At 48.5% G+C, this 23,477-nt stretch overlaps 1 protein-coding gene across 1 annotated transcript in view; it reads left to right on the top strand.

Moving 5' to 3' along the window:
- Positions 1 to 14,517, top strand: part of ENPP6 (ectonucleotide pyrophosphatase/phosphodiesterase 6) — a 108,462-nt gene extending 93,945 nt beyond the window's left edge. Inside the window, exons 7-8 of the mRNA XM_043558323.1 lie at positions 9,492 to 9,615; positions 14,170 to 14,517. Coding sequence (XP_043414258.1) covers positions 9,492 to 9,615; positions 14,170 to 14,375 — 330 coding nt within the window. The 3' untranslated portion in view covers positions 14,376 to 14,517. The remainder of the gene's footprint in view (positions 1 to 9,491; positions 9,616 to 14,169) is intronic.
- Positions 14,518 to 23,477: the final 8,960 nt, after the last annotated feature.

Below are 23,477 nucleotides of genomic sequence, written 5' to 3'. Positions count from 1 at the left end.
CATCCTGCCTGTCTTTGGCCGCCATGCCGCAACATGCAAGAGTTGGCTTCCCTGGCGACACTGCCCCTCCCATGTAAACACCAACTTCTTGCTACCGAGGTAAGCCTTGCAGACTCTGAGGCAGCTGCTCTAACGGGAAGACTTAACTGAGCTCATTTTTTTAACGGTCACTTAGAGAGCTGTCACTGAAAAAGATAAAGACAGGGAAACAGATTTAATTTGTCACCTGGAATTGCACAATTACCCAGTGTGACTGCTGTTGCTGCGGCAGAAAAGCAAGCTCCCTGGCCAGTGGCTCCCCGCAGCTTGCTTCTGCTCCTGCATTCTTCAATATCTGGACTGGATTTCCGACTACAGCCAGTCCTTTCCCCGGCTCTCCTCCTGCAAGGGCGGCAGAGGACCGACTAAACACGAAGAGGAGAAAAATCCAGGCCACCTGCCGAGGTCCAGCCCTGGCCTGTCACACCTGCCAGGCTCCTTTCTTCAAGAGCTTCCTAACTGATGTCCCCACCCCCTCTGCTCCCTAAGACCTGGTCACTGTCCCCTGGAAACCTCTTGGCTTGTGCCAAGAGGCTTGGTCAAAGGCCATAACCCTTCAGGAGCCCCCCCCACTGCCCAGTCCCCAGGTTTCACTTACCCATGCTCCACCCCCATCTCTCCTCCAGGGGGCGCCGGCACGCAACGGATTTGGTCAGACAGGGTCGTCCCACTGCCTTCAGGAGGCAGGTCCAGTGATGCTGCGTGTCCTTGGCATATGGGAACGTCAGGAACAACACGGGAAAAGGCAAAGTGGGGAGGTACTGAGGGTAGTTGCCGCCGAACTCAAGTGCATCCTTCCACCCTCCACGTCCATTCCTCCGTCCACTCCTCCGTCCACATGCAGCTTTGCCCCGCTATCCGGAAGCGGAGCATTCCTATGAAAGCTTCCGTAAGCAGAAATGGCGCAAAGCAAAGAAGCAATTACCATTAATTTATTTGGAAAAATTTATGAGCTTTCCCAGGCCCCCCCAAAATGACCTCTCTCAGGCTTTTCTGATACCTTAGGTCACCTCTTGCTAATGGACGCACAAAGCAAATCGACACAAAGCCCAGATGCTCACAGGAGGGGTTCAAAGCTCTGGTGGTTTCCAGGGAAGGAGCTGTTCAGGTACGCGCTGCCTCTGTGAAGGCTTACTGCAAAACCGATGCTGAACACTGTGTTCGCTTTCCGTCTTTTTTTTTTTTCTTCCCAAAACAGAAATCCTCCTTGAATATCTTTCAGTCAGCAAAAGCAGGTTACTAATGCAGCTCTTTTCGTAAAAGCAAAGTTGTGTAACTCGAACTTACAAAAAGCAGGGGATACCTGTACCTGAAAGACCAGCCTGTACTCAGCGGGCCCCGGTAGCATCAGTCAGAGCCCCTGGGGTGCCCTCTCCTCCTTGACTCCCACCTGTCTGTAAGCTCAGACACCGGCTGTCCCGTGAAACACCCGGCTCCCCCCTAACTTCCTCCAGCGTGGAATTCTCATAAAAGCCGGACTCTCTCCCCTGCCTGCTACATTCGTGTGTCTGCTTTCGGACTCTTCCTTCCTGGAGTATAAGCTCCTCGCAGGCAGGCCTGTGGCGTCTTCACCTCCCTTTTCCTCCGTGGAACCCGGTACATGACAAGAGGTTCAGTACGTGTTTGTGGAATATGAATTGACAGATGAATTACTAAATACGAAGACCATTGATTCTGGGCCGCTTATCAACAGGCTGTTCACTTTGTAGGTAACCAAGTAAGCAGAGAGGAAGGCTGAATCAGGAAAGCCTTTCCTTTTCGCTCTTTAGTAGCTGCCCCTGGAGAGACTTCAACAGGGAAAGGGGGTTTAAACCAGTGATGGCTGTTCTGCTAGCTTCAGCTAGCCCACAGCTGGAGCCCAAGTGTGGGACGCAGCAGCTCTCGCCAACCCCTCCCCCTCAGGGCTAAGTCCTGTGGCCTGTCCTGGACAGTGTCTACCTCATGCCAGGGTGCTCAGAAAGGGAGGGTGGCCCCAGCCTGGTGAGGGACCGTAAAACATGGCACTTCGTTGCCGATCTTCTGGGCTCACTCCTGTCGGAGTGGAGAGAAATACAGGTAATCCGGGCCCGAGTGTCTAAGGGAGGCCAAGATTTGTCTCCAGAGGAAAGATTTATTTTGAAAACTGGCGAAGGATGTGAAATGCCAGGCTCAATTCTAAGGTCTTCGGTCGAATGGCAGTTAGGCACGGCCCCAAAATAGGTTGGGAAATCAAGACAATCTGGAAAACGTGGTTTCTGAGTTTTAGTGGCAGCTAAGAGTGGTGTTGTCCAGGCCCGACTAATTGAGCTTCAGGAAGTCGGCTGTCGAGCACCGGGAGCTGCTTACTTTCTGGTGGGGATTCGGGTCGTCTGGGGGCACACGCACACCCTCCTCACCCTTGGCACACTTCAGTAAACACGGCCCTGGGGGGAAAGGAAAAAAGGAGCCCGATCCGCTCTGTGCTGTCCACCCCTTCACCGTCCTCCAGGGAATTCTGCTTCTCTTGATCCCTGCTGGTTTTGCTCCCTGACATTTTCTGTTCAAAGGATTAGGCTGGGTGTGGCAACAGGGCTTCCCAGGGTCAGAGCAGGGCCCGGGGCCTGAGCAATTAAATTCTGTTTTAGGAAGAGGCAGCCTCCTAAGATGCAGGGAGAGAAACTGGTAGGGAGACCTCTTTGCACTGCTGTGTTCCCGACCACCACTCCCACAGGCCTCCAAGGAGTCAGGCCAACAGGAAGCCTCTTGGGAGAGCCACGGGGGAAACCCAAGAAACGGGTCCATAGTGGAAACCGTGGCTCAGACTTAACCCTAGCAACGAAACCACCCGAGCCAGCCAACCTGCTGTCGCTGCCACAAGAGTTTTAAGTGAAGCCGCCCCTGACTTGGACACCATTGGGTGCCTCTTTCAGCCTGAGATGATGTCAGAAGTTTCTAGTCTTTTCTGGCACATGGGAGGTTCCTCTTACAATTGTGTCCTAGGAGAATAAAGTAGATTTATGTTTATTAGGCCATTCACACACTTCGGATCGGTGTTCACATTTTATTTATGTTCATCTGACCAGATTTCAGTTGTGTTCCCCCAGAGCCCCGGAGATTCAGTGAGGTGCCTCATCGGGGAGAAACTTGGGTGTCCAACCCCGCTTTACTGGAAGAATTACACTTTTAGCGGTTGAGAGGAGGGGTGGTAGTCAAAAAGTTTAACCACTGGCACCCACAGGCCCCGACCAATGAGACTGGATGGAGGATGAAATCAGCCAGTAAGGCCCCACTGGTTCCTGCCGTCCTCTGTGAGCAGATTTCGTGACTGATTCTTTTCGCCCTGAGACCCTGCATTCCCTCCAGGAGGGGGGCCCTAGGCTGCTAGGCTCAGAGGGCCTGAGACACAGACTCGGACCTCAGCATGGTAATCCAGTATGAACAAGAAGTGTCCTTAGAAAGGAACGGGTACTTTAACGTAGCACAAGACAGGTGCCAGGAGAATGGGTTTCCAGACCTGACTATGTGTCCCAACCACGTGGGGAGAGATTATTAAGTAGAGATATTCCCTGCCTCACCCTGACCTACTGAATGCAAATACCCCAAAGTAGGTCCCCACAGAAGCTCAGGGCGGTCTCTGCAGAGCCAGGCTTGGGATCCAGCAGTGTAGACAGTGAGCACTCCCAAGTTTCAAGGTAGGAGGGTCCACTGTGGCCTCCAGTGGGGGAAGACTGGACAGGAAGTCAAACAGAGCAGGAGGAGCCGACAAGGCCCTCAAATGGTCCCCTGGCCTCGGGGGAAATCTTCTGCGTCCTCAGCCTCCCCACACAGTCATTTTAGGGTGCACGGCAAGAGCTGGGGCCCAGATGCTGTCCCAGCAGCTGGTGGCCCTCCTGCCTCCTTAGGAGTATTTTTCTGTGTGGTTTCGCAACCATTTTCTGATCTATACCGAGGGGAAGTCGGAAGGAAGAGGCGAGAGGTGTACATGCTAACGTATTCCGAAAATGCAACGATAAAACACGAGTAAATGCCTTGAGACTTTGCCAAAGCAAGTGCCTTGGTCATGTGCAAACAGAAGCTAATGGTACAGATTGTCCGGGCTGCTCCTTGCTTCTTCTTGTCCTTCTATGCCTCCTTCTACCTTCACCCTCATTCCCAACCCTGCCCCCGTTTCTGATTGTGCTCCCTGTACCTCCCAGCTCAGCACCACGAAGGACTGAACTCGCCATGAAATGGCAAATTCAGAGATGCCTCCGGGCGTGTGTTGGACAAATTTCATTAACTGGTTTGCTGATTTGGGAGTAAACAGTGCACATTACTTTTTTTTTCTTTTCTTTTTTAATTCTAAGGATGATTGAGACAAAGATGTAGTCTAGAGACTATAACTCTTATCTCATAAACACTCCCCTGGCTTCCCGAATTCAAGCAAGCTGATGACAGGCATTTTCACGGTGAGCCGGCAGCAGAGTGCAGGCGCCCAAATAAAAGAATACAAGTCTGCAAACATAATAACCATTTCTCCCGGTGTTTCCCCATGTGGGGCTACTTCTGGTTCCTTCCTGTTAGAAATGATTAACTAGCTTAATGGCTCATCAAAGAGGGTCCCCTCCCTGCTACCTACCCATGTATAGAGGAGGGGTCCCGTAAAGCTCTGGAATATTCTGAACAAATCACACATAGTGAAGATTTTATTTAAATTTCCAAGATAGTGTTCACTGTAGAACGGCCAGCATATCTCCGTTTGCCGAGGACCGTCCTGGTTTTAAAACTGAAAGTCTTGGGGTGTCTGGGTGGCTCCGTCGGTGAAGCATCAGACTCTTGGTTTTGGCTCAGGTCACGATCTCACGGTTCACGGGTTCGAATGCCCTGTCTGGCTCCGTGCGGACAGTGGGGAGCCTACTTGGGATTCTCTCTCCTTCGTTCTCTGCCCCTCCCCTGCTCGCACACTCTCTCTCTCTCTCCAGATAAATACATTAAAAAGTAAATAAGTAAAATGAAAGTCTGCCAGCCCTGGTGCTGGGCGAACCGCAGTGACTGGCACAAGCTGTCAGCACTGAGAGCGGAGAACTCCGGGTCCTCTCTCCTCCTCGCTCCTGCCAACTCTTCTCCCACGGCCGCTTCCCTCTCCTGCTCCTCCCGTCAGAGGCTGTCCAGCTCTCCCAGCCGGGCGGCCATGGCCTTCCCCGCTCCCGGAGCTCCCGGGGGGGGGGGGGGGGGACGGGGCGGGGGGGGGGGGCGTGAGGCCGTGCTCCCGCGGGCACCCCGGGCCCACACTGTCAGAGCCACCCGCGGCCGTCACCAAGGCTCCTCCGCTACACGCACCCCGCGCCCCCATGGACAGGAGTCCCACGGCGGGCTCTTCCTGCCTCCGCTCAGGCCAAAGGCGCCCGGGGCCGGATCCGCCTCACCGCCTGTCCCTGTAGGCGCGGGCATCGGGACGGAAGCCGTAGCCCCTCTCCTTTCCTCGCTGAAGACGAGCTCCTTCAGGTGAAGGAAGGCGTTTCACCCAAAAGCCTAGCAGGGTGGCCGGAGCTCCGCGCCTGTCCGTCGAATTGCAGGACGGAACGAACAGCCTTCTCCCACGTGCGTGGGGACAGGGACATGCCCACCCTTCCCTGCGGCTCCCCTCGCCAACAGTCCCCTGTTTCTCCGTGGCCTTCGTAGAGCGGATTCCCTCCCTCACCTGTTCATTAGGGGGAACTACCCTGTCCGGGCGGGTGCCTTATTTGGGCCCTCCCGCCACCCGCTGCGGCTGGACCGGTGTTCCCCGCAGCGCTGGGAATCGGCTGCCCACCCTGCCCTGGGCCCAGCTCCCTTAGTGACCCAAACTTAGCAGTGCTCCCCTCCTCCTTCCACACGGACACACACGCGCACACACACACACACACCCCACTCCTCTACCCCTGTCTCAGCTTTGACCAGGTCTGGAGGGCCTGGGCACCTCCCCAGGACGTCACTAGGTGGTACTATGTGGCAGTCCCTGGGCCTGGTAGAGTCAGGATGAGGTCAGCTCTCCTCAAGCAGGACCTTGAGGACGTGCAGCCTGGGGGTTTCTGCTCTGGAGGCGCAGAGGCCCGTGACACGCATTTGTCAGCGTGACCTCATATGTATGCCTCTGGGATGAGGAAGTGGAACAGAGACAGGGAACAGAGACAGGGAAAGCCACCAGGGAAGGGAAGGGAGAAGATCATCCACATGCCATTTTGAAGTCAAGGCCGCATACGTAACGTAATCCGTCCCGTCACTTAGGGGACATGGTCAGCTTCTCTCATAAGCTGCCAGTTTGTTCTTACTTTTTCAAATCGGTAAGAAGAGGTGTTTCACTGGACAATTTTGTCACTTTAATAAAAAAGAACGCACTCAACCTGTGATCAGACAGAGCCCCGGTGACCTTCAGGCCAAGGCTTTCGCGGCTGTATGTTTGTACTTGTGCAATTTGGACTGGAATATTCTGAAATCAGGTAATGGGTCTGCATCTCCCTTTCATCGGTCCCTTGGTCATGGGGCACACATGTCCTGTGGGGGTCATCAACTGTGACGTCCTTAGTAACAAAATGTGCTACCCTGGGGCTGCAGGAATCACTGCCTGGTAGCCTGGTGGGGAAGCGACACCTCACATCAGCTGACGGAGCTACGCTGGATGTGCTTCGGTCATTGCCGCAGACCAAGAGCAAACACAGCACAACAGGTTAGAAGTGCAGTAAGTTAATAAAAACATTCCCATGGAAAGATACAAGCTACAGCTGGAGAAGGAGGCGGAGGGATGATGGAAATTCAGGAAACGGAGAGTCAGTGATCTAGTGTGATTTGGAAAGCGGTCATGCCAGGGAGCGATTTATGGGGTGAGACTGGATGTGTGCGCAGGGCGATATGACAGCTAAATAGGCAGAGGGGACTTCGGGGCTCGCAGCCATCACTGTCCGGCCGCACAGGACCAGAGCGCCTCGCCCCGCAGCCAGCGACATCTGGCGACCATCCTGCGGCTACTTACTGAGCATCTATTATGTGTCAGGCATGTGGCACAGTCATGACCTCCTCCCAGAACTCTGTGAGGCAGGTATTATCACATCCAGCAGGGAGCCTGAAGCTGAGAAAAGTAGCTCGCCCAGGGTCACGGAGGCAGAACGTTGGCAAACTGGAATCCCCTTTTAAAACCTCTTTTCTAGGTTAGAATGGGAGAGAGCCAAAGCATAAGAGACTGTTAAAAACTGAGAACAAACTGAGGGTTGATGGGGGGTGGGAGGGAGGCGAGGGTGGGTGATGGGCATTGAGGAGGGCACCTTTTGGGATGAGCACTGGGTGTTGTATGGAAACCAATTTGTCAATAAATTTCATAAAAAATAATAAAAAATAAAAAAAAATAAAATAAAACCTCTTTTCTATACTTTGGCCACTACTCGGTGAAGAGGCAAGGGACAGGGGCCACCTCCTTGTCAGTGCCGGCAGGAGCACCGCCGTGGTCTCTGGCTGTGGGGTGGTGGGAGAGGCACAAGGACCAGGAGACAGATGAGCTGGGTTTGATCCCAGCCCTGCCTCTCAACAGCTGTGTGACTTTAAGGGTGACCCTTACCCTCTCTGTGCCTTAGTTCCTTCAACTCTACGGTGGGGAAAATGACACCATCCAACACTGGGATGTGGTGACGACGAGGTGAATGTCAGTGTAACCTCCTGATTAAGCAAATAGATGGTACTGTTACAGGTCTTTAATTTTTTTTTAATGTTTATTTCTGGGAGAGAGTGCGGAGCAGGGGAAGGGCAGAGAGAGAGGAAGACACAGAATCCGGAGCAGGCTCCAGGCTCCGAGCTGTCAGCACAGAGCCCGATGCGGGGCTCAAGCCCACAAACCTCAAGATCACGACCTGAACTGAAGTCAGATGCTCAACCAACTGAGCCACGCAGGCGCCCCCAAGATGGTACTATCACAAGTCTGATGCACCAACCTATAAATTGCTGGTACTGTTGGGTCCAAGCGTCCTTCATGACCAGTCGGTCTACTTCCTGCATTTGCAATGTCTGTGGTATCGAACCCTGTTCCACGGAAGGTGACTGGAATTTCAGGAAAGAATGTTTAGTCTGCGGTGGAGGGCTAGGGTTCTGTCCCGCTGGCCGCAGCCTCCTCAGTTCCCACGGAACCTTCTTTAAGCCGTTGTCTCAGAAGTAAGCGTCTGTGGTCCAAGAAAACTTGAGTTCTGAAGGGAAGAAGGGTGACAGAGAAGTGACGGCTCTGGAGCCCATCCCAGATGAAGACTGTTGGAGGAAACGTAAGAGCCCTGGCTAAGAGGAACAGAAGTGTCATCTTCAAGTGTTTGAGGGGAGTGGATGAATTTATCCCAAGTTGCTCCCAAGGGTGGAGCTAGAAAAACAGAAAGATGGGGGTGGTGTGTGGGGCGGAAAGGCCTCTGGGTTTTGTCAGGTTTGCTAGAGAAATGAGGTGATTAGATTAGACTCTGTATTTTCCAGCAATTCTCTGACAGCAGTCGGGTGTCCTGCAATTCAGCCCAGTCATGACACTGACCGTCTGGAGTTGGAGCGGCCCCCTGCACCAGGGGGCTCAGTCCCACCGGGCCGCCCCCTCTTCGCACCCCACACGCGCCCCGGGGTCCTGGGTCCCCGGGCCACCCATACTTATGTGCGATTGGCAGGTTCTCACAGCCCTTTCCAGGTTTGATAATTGAGTGGAATGAATCACAGAGCTCAGAAATGTGCTCTGTTTATGATTAGTTTCAGTACAGAGGATACAACTCAGGAACAGCCAATCGGAAGAGAGGCATGGGGCCGAGTCTGGGGGGGTGAGGCATAAGGCCTCCATGCTCTCTTTGGGGTCACTGCCCTCCCAGCACATCAATTTGTTCAATTACCCAGAAGCCCCCTAGGCCACAGCCCTCCGGGGTTTTTACACAGGTTTCTCGGCACAGGCACGAGTGACCATCGTTGGCCACAAGCCTGAATGCAGCCTTAGCGCACAGGGGACGGGCTGAAATTTGTAACCCCCCCATCATGTGGTTGGTTCCTCCAGTGACCTCCTGAAGCTCCCCAGCCCCCCACCGCAGTGAGCCATCCCATTACCATGTACTCGGCTATGGGAGAAAGGGGCTCATTATGAATTCCTGTCCCTCGGGACACGCCCAGGGTTTTGGGAGCTCTGGGTCAGGAACATGGGACCAAAGCCAAATATACCTTTTACTATACCACAGATACACTTTAACATCCCTTCCGTCTCTAACATGATATATTTAGTGGCTCTAAAACTGATCACAAGGTACAGTTCAGCTCCGTGTAAGAAAATACTTTTATAACTAGAGCTCTCTGGCAATTTACCGGCGTGCCTCCAATGGTCTGAGCTACCTGAAGAAGGAAGTGATCCAGCTGAGGCTGGATGACCCCAGTGGAGGAATGTTGAGAAGGAAATCCCCACACTGGGTGGCAGTCTGGGCCAGATGCTCACTCATCATGATGGTTGGGACAAAGGGTAATGTAACTGCTTTGCTTGGTTTCAGAATCGAGAGTCACTTCCATTTTGGATGAACAGCACCGGCAGGAGAGAAGGCTGGCAGCGTGGGTGGCATGGCTATGACAATGAACTCATGGACATGAGGGGCATCTTCCTGGCCTTTGGACCCGGTAGGCAAGAGCTGACCAAATTCTTTTAGTCCTCTGTTCCCAAGGAAGTGTCTCCAGTAGGGGCTGATAGAACAGTAAAGGCTGAAGCGATTTCTTTATGGACCCTCTTTATGAGCAAAGCTGAGCAAACCCAGCTGGTCTCCATGAAACATCTTTTGCTGGCTTGCTTTCAAATGCCTCTTAGGTTTGGCAAATGTGGCCAAATACTTTTCCTTGTAAATTTTAAATCTTGAGTGCAGTGAAGAAAATGTATTCCACATGTTTGTGATTCGTTTTTTACTTAATTCATCAAAACGTTATTTCACAGTTATCTGATGTCCAGGAAAGCTTATCAGACACCAGGTTGCTGACAGCTGTGAGTCTCAGAGTTGATGTGATCACTTCACAGGGTCTGAGCCTTCCAGGGTTCCTCCCTGTCTAGAGCACCCACCCCTGTGGGGGTCATTCGGTTTAGGGCCCAACCAGAAGCTGGGATGTGCTCAAGGCCAGGCTAGGAAATGACCTTGAGACTGACTTTGAGAATGAGCCAGAATGACTTTCTCTTCCTTGACCAGATAAATTCCTAGGGATGGAAGAGAGGGGAGATGGAGAGGGCCTATTTGGTCATTTGCTTTAACTGACAGAGGACTGTAAATTCACATTTGGGGAAAGTTTATCACACACTCTGGAGATCATACTATGACCCAAACATCCCCTTCTTTCTTTAAAACAAAACAAAACAAAACAAAAAGTGGAGGGAGAGAAGCATTCTACAGCCATCAGCCATCAGTTGACTGGCTTATAAGCTAGTCTTTCTTACTACTGTCCACTTTCCTTATTAAATATAATAAACCTACCCTGGTATCATATTCCAAATGCTGTTTTCTAGATATAGATCAGAATGTTTCAGCCCATGACAGTCCACGCTTCCCTTTCAAATTATAGGTTAGAGGTGTTGCCTAGAAGGTCTGCTCTTCTTCTTGTAGCAAGACGAAGATGTATGTCAACCCAACTCATTTCATCTGCCTTGGGCCACTCGACTTACCACAAAAGAGAACGATGAAACATCAGTTTCTGCATCCGCCACAGGAGCCCCTGGCCTCCTGAGCTTAGGAACACATCAGTCCAGATCCTTTCCCACATGTGACCCAAGTTCCCACATCCTGAAGCATCAGAACCAGGAGCAGCAAACATTCATAGAGGGCCAACCAGGTTCACGACATTGGCCTAAAAGAGTTCAGAACATGCCCACGCAGGTTGCCATCAACCAGTGGTAGCTGGTGGGTGTTCTGGTCGGCCAAGCCTCACGTCAGATGTAACCTCTTATACTAAATTCAACATTAATTCTCTAAAAAGCTTGAAAACATAGCAAATGAGGGATAGCCTTAAGGACTTGGTTGAGGTCAACTGTTAGATTAGGTTGGAGACATTCCAGGGTCATGGCCTTTATACGGGAGAACATTAAACATCAGGGCTTTCATTCAAAAGCACCTCCTCCTTCTTCCCTAGAAGACAGAAATAAGATCGGGAATGCAAAAGCAGTTGTCAGTTGAAGGAGTGTTTATAAGCAAGGGTCTCAGGCATATTTTAAAGCAGAAGCAAATCTAGCCTCAAACCAAAATTTTAAAACAAAGTACTCAAAGCTGCATTAGCTTAAACTTAAGTTCAGTGGGGAGAGTTTGTCCATCAACAAAGGCCTCCATCATATGCTCCTTTAAAACTAAAAGCCTAAGTCTTTTATAGACAGATAGATGACCCTGATGAAAATGGACTGGGCCAATTGCAAAAATGTTTCCAGGCAGATACAGCCTTGAGAGCCGCCCGCAAACCATCACGTTTCTGGCTCCAATTCTCATGAAAGATTGAACAGCTTTACACGCTGTTTACTCAGAAGAAAATTTAAGAGTGAGGCCTTTAATAGCTATCTAGCTGCACATTGAGATAGAGGTACATCCCTCCTGATTAATTGTATGCGCTTCTCGCTTAGGGAGGAAGCTGGGCATCATTGCGGCTGCCCAGATTCAGCTTTAGAAGTCAGTAAGTCTGGTCCAGCAAAAAGAAAAGGAAATAATTCTGGAAGATGGCCTCTCTCTGGTTAATCCCAGTTTTCTAATTTGAACAACCTAATCTTGCCCCGGAGAGCTCCACGTTTCAAGATAAGACGGCAGGAGTGTGATTCAGTGAGCTGCCCGTGAGCTAGCAAGCCTCACCCGGAAAGCACCCCCAAGGTGGCCAGTCATGGTGTGGGCCTGCAGAACCTTCTGTCTTCAGGAGAAACAGTTTTAGTGTCAACAAAATTTAAATTCTTGGGACTACCTTGGATTCCCAATCCAGGTTCAAAGTGCCACCTTGAGTTAGTGGAGCTTGGCCCCCACGTCCTCCCTAGCTGGATCTGGTTTTGCTATTTCGGAATTTTCTAGAAGCTCTCATGCTAGCCTAGATCATCTCTACATCGGGTCCAAAGTCCCAGCACTGCAGAATAGGAAGCCATGAATCAGATGGAATGGAAAAGAAAACCCAATACTCCTTCCTGCTTATGTGCATAGGATTTAATTTTGTACTTTTGATGTAAAAAGGTCATCTTTTCTAATATTTCTTTGTTAGTAGAGCTTGATCTCAGTTTTTCCTGCCACGTGTTAAAGATGCGGATGCTTGGAAAGGGAAGGCTAGGGAAAGATAAGTTGGGTCTACTGATGTCTGCCACCCACACATGTGGAAAGGATACGGGTACCATGCGGTGGGGCAGTGTGGCCGTCACATCCAGGCCCCTGGCAAGCTGGAAGGAGGGAGGGGAGTTGTTTCCACATCACTGGGACAACCTTTCCATTGATTTCTCATACTTCAGCTGATTCTTCTCTGGGGACGTCTGACCAGACACCTACCTGTAATTGCCTTGATACTAAGAAGGGCTGGGATTCTGGGGCAGTCCTGATCCTGCCCTCCAGGGAGGCTCTGGATTTTAACTAGTTTTTACCATGAGGTGATGCTACCTTATCCCTTATCCTTTGTGCCCCAAAAGTAAAGTGAACTCTCCAAGTAATGTACTGGGTGCATATTTTCAATCCATAGCTTGCCCTTGCCGGGTGTTTACATGTTTACCAATAGTAACGACTACCGTTTATTGAGCATACAGAACGTTCCTGGAACAATGGTTTACATACCATTTCCACACCCATTTCCAGAGCTTCTCCAGCTAGTAAGTGCCTGTGGGCTGATTGTAGAGCCTATTAACCTTATATACCGAAGTCAACATTAATTCTCCCAAGTGAGCAAAAGCCATCACCGGGGAAGTTGCCCTGGCTCTAGCATACTCTGTGGCAGAGTTTTCTGAATAGAACTTCTTTCTGTATCTGTAATTTCAGGGTTAACATAAGAGCAGGACTTGCTGTTGGCACTTCTGGACTATGTTGCCATTGGTGTTTGTTCGCTTTTTAAATAAAGTATGTGGGATCATTTTAGCACAGCAATTATAAAGGACTATTTTCGAAGGTAGGAAACTTGGCTTCACAGCCCCCGTACGACCCATTTCTTTTCCAAGTCTTGCGTGGTTTAAAAGCTCATGCAGAGAGGCCTTTACTGATGGATGAAATCTCCTTCTTGAATTCAACCTCAGTGTAGCTCTGGTTTGGGGCCCGAAAGGGAAACTGCTCTATACATTACTGAACTCATACGCTCACTCTTTGAACATTCAGCATCCTTTTTTGCCTCCTGTGGAGGAGAAGGTGCACTCTCCACTGAAATCCCTCTGTACTTACCATGCTGCGAAGGGCCAGCCCTACCCTTCACATTCCCGTGTCCCTGCTGGAGTTTGGTGCCGCCTCTGGGTGGAAGCACAATACTCTTCTCCATTAGTGCTCTCGGAGGCTTCGCGTGGGTCCCGAACCCCAAAACCAGTTTGCTTGCTTTCCACTCAGCTAGGGTATTTTATCTGCCGGGGAAAGGCTCCCACGGAATGTTGAGTTGATCTTCCGAGCTTTTTAAGAAACCATTGCTTAAGAAACTGTTGCTTCTGAGTTAGCTAGCGCAGAGGAAACCGTACAGTTTCACATTCCATTAAGCCCTGGGACCTCAGTGGGGCAGGAAAATGAGAAACAAAAATTCTTGAGTGGCTATGGGGCCCCCTGTCCAACCAGTCCCTGCTAGATAGATGTTCTGGAAGATAAGCATACTGTGTAATTGGGTTTGGGGAGCTCAGCAAGACAGTCAACCTTCTGCGACCACACCTGCTCTCCAGTGCTCTGCAGAAATGAGCAGCAAAAATGGAGATGCCCCGCTGCCCCCCCAGGATGGCTCTTGTCAGAAAGACACTACAGTTACGCACAAGGACAGTCTGCTGACTCGTCTTTTAAAGAAACTCATCCCCATGAGCCATAGGAAGCGACATCCTCTTGTAAGCTCTACCCCTTCCACATCTCCTTCCAAGGTCACAGTGACTTGGCCACGCCCCATTGGCAGAGCTGATTTCCGGTCCCAAAGCTGCCTGGAGCCTGAGTGTCATTCCTCCGTATTGTGACTCAGCCCCTTTCTGCCCAGGGAGTGGCTGTGACAACTTGTTTGCTTGCCTTTCCCTTTCAGATTTCAAATCCAACTTCAGAGCCGCTCCAATCAGGTCCGTGGATGTCTACAACATCATGTGCAACGTGGCAGGCATTGCTCCCCTGCCCAACAATGGGTCCTGGTCCAGGGTGATGTGCATGCTGAAGGGAGAGGCTGACTCAGCTCCGTCTATCTGGCCGAGCAGCTGTGTTCTGGTCTTGATTCTACTCCGACTGTTTGCATAGACGCTGCTATCGTTGTCCCCAAACACTCAGCCAAGTGTGCTCCACGGTGCAATGGTTTTCATTTTCTATTTGAATAACAGCTTCATTAACACAATCAAGGCCACAAAAATTGTAAATAACTGCTCTTGGATGATTCCATACATAAAAGTCCCTACTTCTTAAAAAAAATTTTTTTTCTTTAATGTTAATTTTTGAGAGAGAGATAGAGTGTGACCAGGGGAGGGGCAGAGAGAGGGAGACACAGAATCCGAAGCAGGTTTTGGCTGTCAGCACAGAGCCCGACACGGGGCTGGAACCCACGAACTGCGGGATACGACCTGAGCCGAAACCAAGAATTGGATGCTTAACTGAGCCACCTAGGTGCCCCAAAAGTCCCTACTTCCTTAAAAAAAAACCCACCAAAAACCCCAAACTTTATTTCTTCTGGAGATAAGGAAAACCCCAGCTTTTCACTGGCTCAACGGTCTGTCCCTTTCTGCATTGTTCTCATGCAGCTACTCGGATGAAGTGAGCAGGAGCCTGCCCCCGCGGCAGACAGTGGATGCTGCATGGAGTCTTGGACCTTCCTGTGTCCTGCCTTGCACAAAGCAGGGCCTTGTCTGTGTCGTGTCCACACCCAGGAGCCATCCTTGGGATCTATGGCCACAACCCTGTACTGCTTCTTCCATCCCAGAAAAAGGAAATCCCCATAAAATCAATAGCTGTCTTCTGTTTGTGACTCTTTTTCATTCTATGCCAAGTCCCGGGGAGGGCATATCTTAGCTTGGATCGCCAATCAAAATTACTAAGGATTGAAGAACTCATAGAACAAGGTGGAAGAAGTGGGTGCCCTCCCAAGGTCTTGAGTGCACAAAAACATCTCCCTCGCCTTGAGGAGGAAAGCCTGCTGTAGCCCTGGGCTTCTGTGAGATTTCTCCCAGTCTGTCACAACATGGAGCCTTGCACATGGCAGGCGCTGCATGTGTGGGTGGCCTGATGGATCACCTGCCATGCTCTGGATCCCCAGAGTGTTGGCTGTAGGAGTACCTGACCTATCATCACAGTCTGATACAGTCATTACGCATCTTGCTGAGGACATGTGGACACGTTTGCAGAAATCTCAGTTCACTGCCTGGAATGGTAGCACATTAAGCGTAAGTTCTATGCACCAGTAGTTCTGGAGCAAGTCTGGTTGAGCACCAGCAAAGTGGACCCCGAGTGACCCAGAATCCTGAGGAAAATCCCAAGCTGGGGTAGGGACCCAAGCTGGGACCAAATCCCAGTCACTAACCAATTAGCCATTTAATTAGGAAACAGTTTGGTCAAAGTGCCACCTCAGGGACCTACGTTCTTCGGAAACTCCTAAGAAGAGCCACTGGGCCTGAGTTGAAATGTTCTTAGTCTTCTAGATTTGCTGTAGGAAATCTTGTGAGACAAAGGATCAATGCACTTTCAAATGACTGGAGTCACGTGCACATATGATTGCATTAACAGTGAGTTGGGGCACATTTACAAAAGAGACTTCTGTCCGGGAGAGACAGCACATCGAGTCTCAGGATGATGAAGCCTATATATATATATATATATATATATATATAGTGTTTCCCTTGAGAAGTGAGTGTCAACACTCATTCGAGAAGGCTGGCAGCATCTCTGTGCCTGGAATCACCAGAGCAAAAGATCACTACTTACCATCACAAAAGATGTCTGAGGATTGACGTAATGTGTTTTAAAAGTGCCAGCAAGCCATCGAATCAATTAGAAAGAAGGCAAATCGGCCTTTGTTATATGGCTGAGAGTAAATTGGTGCTTTCAGAACATTGGCAGTGGCTGTTGAAACAGGCATCCGTTGTTCAAAAGTTTCCTTTCTCCTGAAAGGATGGCGATCTAATGAACTGAGTGACGCCCACCTTCCTGAAGGAGGGATCCCTAGAAGATAGATATCCCTAGAAGATTAAGTTAAAAGTGGGTCATCAAAATCAAGAGAGTGAAAACATGTACACAGTCTTAACACTTGTCTTTCCTGCTCTACCATTATTCCCCTCACTTATCCTTAAATTCTTCAAGTTGCAGAAAACTTCAGTTATTTGCCTGACAAAGTGTAGTTAATAAATAATCTTGAATAGATGAATGAGAGTAAGATACTTTTGGAGTCGTGAGTGTTGGTGAATAATAAAGAAATTTCACTAAATGGAGAAAAAAACTTTCCCCCAAAATAATGCATACGTTTTAGTGGCTTAATTATTTGGCTACAATTTTTCCCTTTGATTTTTCTTTTAAAGTTACATTATTTTCCCCAGGAAAATTCTTTCTCGAAATGTGTTTTGTTCCATCGGAGTAAAATCTGAGTACATATAGACACTTTTCTCCTGGATTATGTTGCTACTTCACTGCTCATTCTAGGGGGAAGATAAGTGGATGGACGTGAAAATACTGAAGGTAAATGAAAGGAAGGGTCCTTACATTAAAGAGGAGATGAATGGCTACTTTTTCCCGCCCAATTTCTAATCTCCAGAACCCCATTCAATTAAGTTCTGAAGAACTAAGCATAAATTAGAACAGGCTCAGGGAATTCTTTCTAGCTGCGAAGAGTCCTGATCATAGAGCCCCAACTCTTTTTACTTTTAAAGAGAATTTGGTAATCCACATGGCATCATGGCCGTTTGCAAACTTCCCGGGGTTGTAAGCATCATCTGGTCTACTTCCAGAGATGCAGGTTCAGGGGATCTGGGTGGGGCCTCAGCACTTAGAGGTCACACTGACCTAAGGTCTGGATCGACTTACGGAGAGCTGGGTTCCGTTTTGACCTCGGTAGACCTGAGACTCCTGACAGCAATTTCAGAATCCGCCAGTTTCTCCAGAGGCCATCGGACTGGCATCGGCTACCGGTCCCAGCTGGGTCAAGCTTCCAGCTGTCTCTAAACCACAGCAATTCTGCAAGTCCCTGGGGAGAAAGGCACCCCAGGGGGCAAACTTGGCTTCTCCACACCCCATTCCGGTGACTCTAAGATTCCCAAGACTGCTGTCAAACAAACTCACTGTTCAAGACATGTGGCAATTTCATGAATTTTCTAAGAAAGTTTTTGCATTTCTGTAAATGTCAAGAGATGTCCAAATGTGACTGTGTGTTTAATCTTTTTAAGCAATTTGTGATAGACCAAAGTCAGCTCTTGTAAACTACTTGCTAGAAAGGAGGGAGTTGTAGCCTTGGCAGACTGGTTATTATAAAACATGGGAAACTTGGTCTCAGGTGCATGCTATGAAAAATACACTCATGTGCGTGTTGCTTTGAAATCATAAAATAGCACCTAGTACAGTTCTCAAATGTTTAATAAATGTTCCATAAATATGTTTTGAATGAAAAAAAGAATAAATCTCATTAAAGAGACTTGCTTACACCTCAGATATTCTTTGTAGTTCCACAAATTAAAAGAATGTTTCATTTTTGGTTTTCTATCATTTCTTATCACCCAATTGAAAATATAATTATACTTCATTCCATGGATTAAACATATTCCATCTCAGGTGTATGAATTTGGTGATGGATGGACAGAAGGAAGGAAGGAAGGAAGGAAGCAGGGAGATTAGATTTTGAATATATCAAACATATTTACTTTTAGAATAATAGCTTTATCAAGATTTAATTTATATACCATACAATCTATCCACTTAAAGTGTACAATTCAATGGCTTTAGTCACAGTTGTGCAACCATCACCCCAATCAATTTGAGGACATTTTTATAACCCCAAAAGAACTCCATATTCACAAGTGCACCAGCGGTCAGTCCCCATTTCCTGCCCTCACCCTGCCTCAGGCAACCGCTGAATTACATTCTGTCTCAGCCGATTTGCCTATTCCAGATAATTCATTAAAATGGAATAGCAATATGTTGTCTTTTGCGGCTGGCTTCTTTCACTCAACAAAGTGTTTTCAGCATTCTAGCATGAAGCAGTCCTTCATTCTTTTTATTTCCAGATAATACTCCATTGTATGGAGTGGCTACATTTTATCCATTTAGTTGATGGACATTGGTTTTTTCTCACTTTTGGGATAGTATGAATATGGGTGCTCTGAACATTCATGTACGAGTTATTGTGGACCTTGCATTTATTTGGGGAAGATACCTGGAGAATTGCAGGGCCATATGGTAACCTTATATTAAACTTTTGAGGAACTACCAGACCATTTTCCAAGTTGGCTTTCCCACCAGCAGCGTGTGAGGGTTTCTCCACACCCTCACCAACACCTGTGATCATGTCTTTTTTTCATTATAGCCATCCTAGCACACATGAGATCTCATTGTGGTTTTGATTTGCATTCTCTAATGATGAGTAATGTTGGGAATCTTTTCATGCTCCCATTGCCCATTTACCTGTCCTCATGAGTAAGTGTTCAAATCCTTTGCCCCCTTTTTAGACTGGATTTTTGCCTTTTATTATTAAGTTGTGAGAATTTCTTATATATTCTGGATGCAATCCCTTATCCGATATATGTTTGGCAAAAACTGGTTTTTTTTCCCATCCCCTGGGTGTCCTTTTCAGTTTTTGATAGTATCCTTTGTGGTACAAGTTTTTCATTTTGACAAAGTCTGATTAATTTTTTTCTTTCTGTCAGTCGTGCTTTGTGTCGTTAGAAGGCTTTGCCTAACTCAAGATTATGAAGATTTACTCCTCTAATATATCCCAAGAGTTTTACAGTTTGAACTTACACTTAGGTTCTATGACCCACTTTGGGTTAATTTTTTGTGTATGGTGTGAGGAAGTGATGCTACCACATTCTTTGGCCTGTGGATTTCCAGTTGTCCCCGAATTGTTTGTTGCAAAGCATACTGACTTTTCAGAGAAATGTGAAAATGATTCTGTTGGACATAAACACCTAAAACAATAACACTCCAGAAACGTGAATTTTTTTTGTACTTCAGATTACACAACACCAGACGTGTAACACAGTACTGTTTCCTCACCCTCCCCTTGACCAGGTTAGGCCCCTGCTCTATACGCTCCCTCCACACTAGCTACACGTAACCCCCCTGTGGTTCTGTCATATACTAACCAAAATTCTAATCACATAAATAAAGTTACTGTTTAATACTGTTTTTCTCACTGGAATTTCCACTGAGAAAGGTGGTGACAGTGTTTCTTATTCACCTAGCAAAATGCCTGGCACGCAATAGGTATTCGATGGATATCTGCTGAATGCACAAATGCCTTGGCATTTTATTGTGTTTTCTTCTCATTTTCATAACTGCCCCCACCACTGCTCTCTCCCCGCACCCCCCGCCCCAAATCACAAATACCTGTTAAAGTTCCTGCTTCACCATTTTAATCTCACCTCCAGTCTTCTTATCTAACCCCATTTTTCGTAATAATTACTTACCTTGGTTTTCCTTTAGTACTGAGAAATGTACCTCACGATTATCTTTATTTCTATTTCCTTGAATTCATACATATTCTATTCTGCATTTTTTTTGCAAGCTAAATATGGGAACAATTACATTTTTCTCTGTCTCATTAGATTATAGTTTTCTTAGAAGCAGAGAGCTTCCCTCTCTTCCTCCTGTCCTTTGGAATGTAAGGATTTGAGGGGACCCTAATCATTGGCATCCCTGCCTTCTGATTAATTTTGTATCTAATTGAAGTGGACTCAGGGTTTGGTAGACGGAGAGTGAAGCGTCACCTTTATTACAATAAAGCTCATAGGGGCGCCTGGCTGGCCCAGTCGGCAGAGAATACGACTCTTGATCTCGGGGTGGGGAGTTCAGGCCCCACGTTGGCCATAGAGTTCACTTAAAAAACAAAAGCCCACAGCCCCCACAATGAAGCTGACGGTTATGGACAACGTGGCTTATGACGCCACACCTCCGAGTCACACACATGGGCCCACCGACGCCCCGTACCCGTGAGTGCCCTGCAGCCTGCAGGAAGGGAAGCAAGTGGTGTGTCAAGTCTGAAGGCACAAAGACTGATGGACAGCAGCGCTGGAGGTAATTCCCTGAGCGCTAAATACGGTTTCCTCTCTGCGCCGTCCAGCGCTCACTGGCCCACAACTAGCTCTTAGGGGGCATTGCTGCGGCGGTTCCAAAGGTCACTGAAGTGATTCAGGAGGCCTCGGTGTGGCCTGACTCCTGGGGAGGCCACATGTAAATGCCTGTAACTTGGCCCTCAGCCCTCAGAAAGGAGCTCCAGGCAGCTCACTGCACTTTGCCTCCGCCTGAGCCCCCTGGCCTCGTGGCCTGGCCCGGCATCCCACTGTGCTCGGACTCGGGGCACCTCAAGTGGGGTTCACATTTTTGCCGGAAGCCCTTGTAGATAAGGTGTAGTTCTATGAAATAACATTCTCCCAGTTGTGAGTCTTAGCAACTCTTGGCAAAAGAATGATTAATTTTCATTCCTAAAAAAAAAAAAACCCAAAACTTTTTAGTCCCGTAATTGCCAACAGAGTTTGTTACCCCCTTGGCAAGTTTAAAACACAAATAATTTCATCAGGGCAGAGCCCAGGCCTGGCTTATTCCCCTCTGCATATCTAGATCCTCGAACAGGGTCAGGCACATAGTAGGTTCCCAAACATTTGAAGAATGGATGAGTCTAATTTTTTTAAAAGAGCATGCCGACTATGTGGTACAATTATTTGACGTTCTAGAGCTGCCCAGGGGACAACCTGCCGGTGTAGAAGGAGTCCCTAGAGAGAAGGTTCAAGCTGCTAGAGACAGAACAATAGCACACACCACATCCTTTGTTACGCATGAATTGCTCGCTCCCTGCCAAAAAAAAAAAAAAAAAAAAAAAAAAAGATGTCCAAGCCCTAATCCCTGGCACCTATGAACCTGACCTTACTTGGAAATAATTTTATGAATGTGATCAAGAAAGGTGAGGTCACACTGGACTATGGTAGGTGCTACTCCAATGACTGGTGTCCTTATAGGAGAGAAATTTAGATCCAGAGACACGGGGAAGAAGGCCACATGGCAGTGGAGGCAGAGGCCAGGGTGACGCATGTACAAGCCACGCATCACCGAGCACTTCTGGCAACCGCTAGAAGCCGGAAGAGGCAAGGAAGCAGCCTCCTCTACAGCCTTCAGACGGAGTGTGGCCTTGCTGCCACCTTGATTTCAGATTACCAGCCTCCACAACTGTGACACTGCATTTCTGTTGTTTGAAGCTACCTAATTCATGTTAATGGGTTGCATCAGTCACAGGAAACTAATACACCTTTCATATTGCCTTTGGGGTGAGTCTAGCTCAACTAAGATTTCTCGAGCCCCTCTTTCACACCAGTACTGTGAACATTTTGGGGACACGTAGAAGGAAAAATACTGTTACCGTCCTCATTGGACTTACACCATAGTCATTTCATTCCTTCCATTTTTGAGCAGAGTTGAATTCTCGGTTCTGTGGAACAAATGTTTCGGTTGCTACGGGCAATGCATGGAGAGGGTCTCAGAGAAAACAGGAGTAACACCGCGAAAGAAAGCATCTGCTCTAGAGCAGCAGAGCTGGGGACAGGAAGCTCACTCGTGCTCCTGATGGAACTTCGTCCATTGCCTCCTTTGGTTGGGACCTCGCTCTTGGCCACTGGATGCCCCCTCCGATCTGCTCTTTGCCTTCTGTGTGTAAGTATCCCTCGGCAATAGCAAGGCTGATCACGTTACTCATCTGGTTACAAACCACCCTTGTGTCTTTCATTCCTATAGACTTAAATTCCAAATTCGGCTTCCAAACCACTTCTAGGGTTTGACTTCCCCCCACATCTATGTTCCATATCAGAGCTCAGCTGATCACCGTGACCGTGCCATTCTCAACTCTCTGACAGGGGCCCCATGTCCGGCACGTGCCTTCATGCTCTCTGTCTAGTGAACTTATACTTACCCTTCATGGCCTGGATTCTGTGTGAGGCCTTTCATATTCCTTTATCGCTTCTTTTATTACAAAAAGCAAGTCACACTACAGTGTAATAATTTCTTTGCAAGTGTTCTCCGACCAGGGTGTAAGCTAAGCAGAGTGGCAGGGTTGGGTTGTCTCATTTTTTGGAGTCTTCCGACAAAGTCTGGAGCAGTGACGAAGTCAACCACAAGACAGTTGATAAGTGGTAAATGAATGAACGAATGAATGAATGAATGAAGTGAAGAGGTTAGGACACTCTAGTCAGAAGATCTCTGAGTTCGGACAGAACTTCTCAAAGCAGGGAGGGATTGGAAAAGCCAGGTGCAGGAACGTTTTGTGGAAAGGAACAGGGTTTGACAAATGACTAGCTGTGTGACACGGGACCCAGAGGGCAGGAGTTTCTCTTTCAGCATTTCAGCAGGCCCCCTCTTTAGCCATGAGCAAGAGAAGTGGAACAGATGGGAAGAAAGAAAGAAGATAAATTAGCTCTGTCTTCACCACGTTTGATTTGACTTTTCAACAAGACTACCACACTCTTGTACTGTCATTTCCCGAAGCTTGGAGGAGACAACAGAAGGGAGTTTAGAGCCTCAGACGCCCAAGATGTAGCATATGGAGGAGGAGGAAGAATCACAATCACCGTGTCCTCCTTCCCACGCGTTCTGAATCCTGTCCGCCTTTGCTCCTGAGAAATGGGCAGTGGGTGGCAGGGGGAGGTGGGGAAGAGCTCTCCGAGGGAGGAAGAGTGGTGTTTAGGAAATCCCCTTCCTGGGACAACCCTGTTTACACTTCTCTCTCCTGTCTTTCTGCTGCTTAGGATAAGGGCAGTCTGGCCTCAGAGTGACATCAGGGGGACAAGGAGGAGCTGAACTTCTGCCACATCCCAGAACAAGCTGGTCCCCAGAAGCCACCTCCACTTGCACAGTTGGTGACAAGGGCCAGAAGGACAGGGCTGGGGTGGGGAGGGTAGGGGAAAGGGTAGGAAAAAGGAGACAAGGAAGCCATTTTGCCTGCTCTCTCTCTCTCTCTCTCTCTCTTTTTTTAAATGTTTGTTTGTTTTTGAGAGAGAGAGAGAGAAAGAGAGAGAGAAAGCTTATGTGTGAGCTGGGGAGAGGCAGAGAAAGGAAGACAGAAGATCTGAATCAGGCTCCATGACAGCTGACAGCAGAGAACCTGATATGTGGCTTGAGCTCATGGACCATGAGATCATGACCTGAGCTAAAGTCGGATGATTCACTGAG

This window comes from Prionailurus bengalensis, chromosome B1 (genome assembly GCF_016509475.1).
Source record: "Prionailurus bengalensis isolate Pbe53 chromosome B1, Fcat_Pben_1.1_paternal_pri, whole genome shotgun sequence".
Taxonomy (NCBI): Eukaryota; Metazoa; Chordata; class Mammalia; order Carnivora; family Felidae; genus Prionailurus; species Prionailurus bengalensis.
This window is presented reverse-complemented; position numbering and strand designations above follow the sequence as displayed.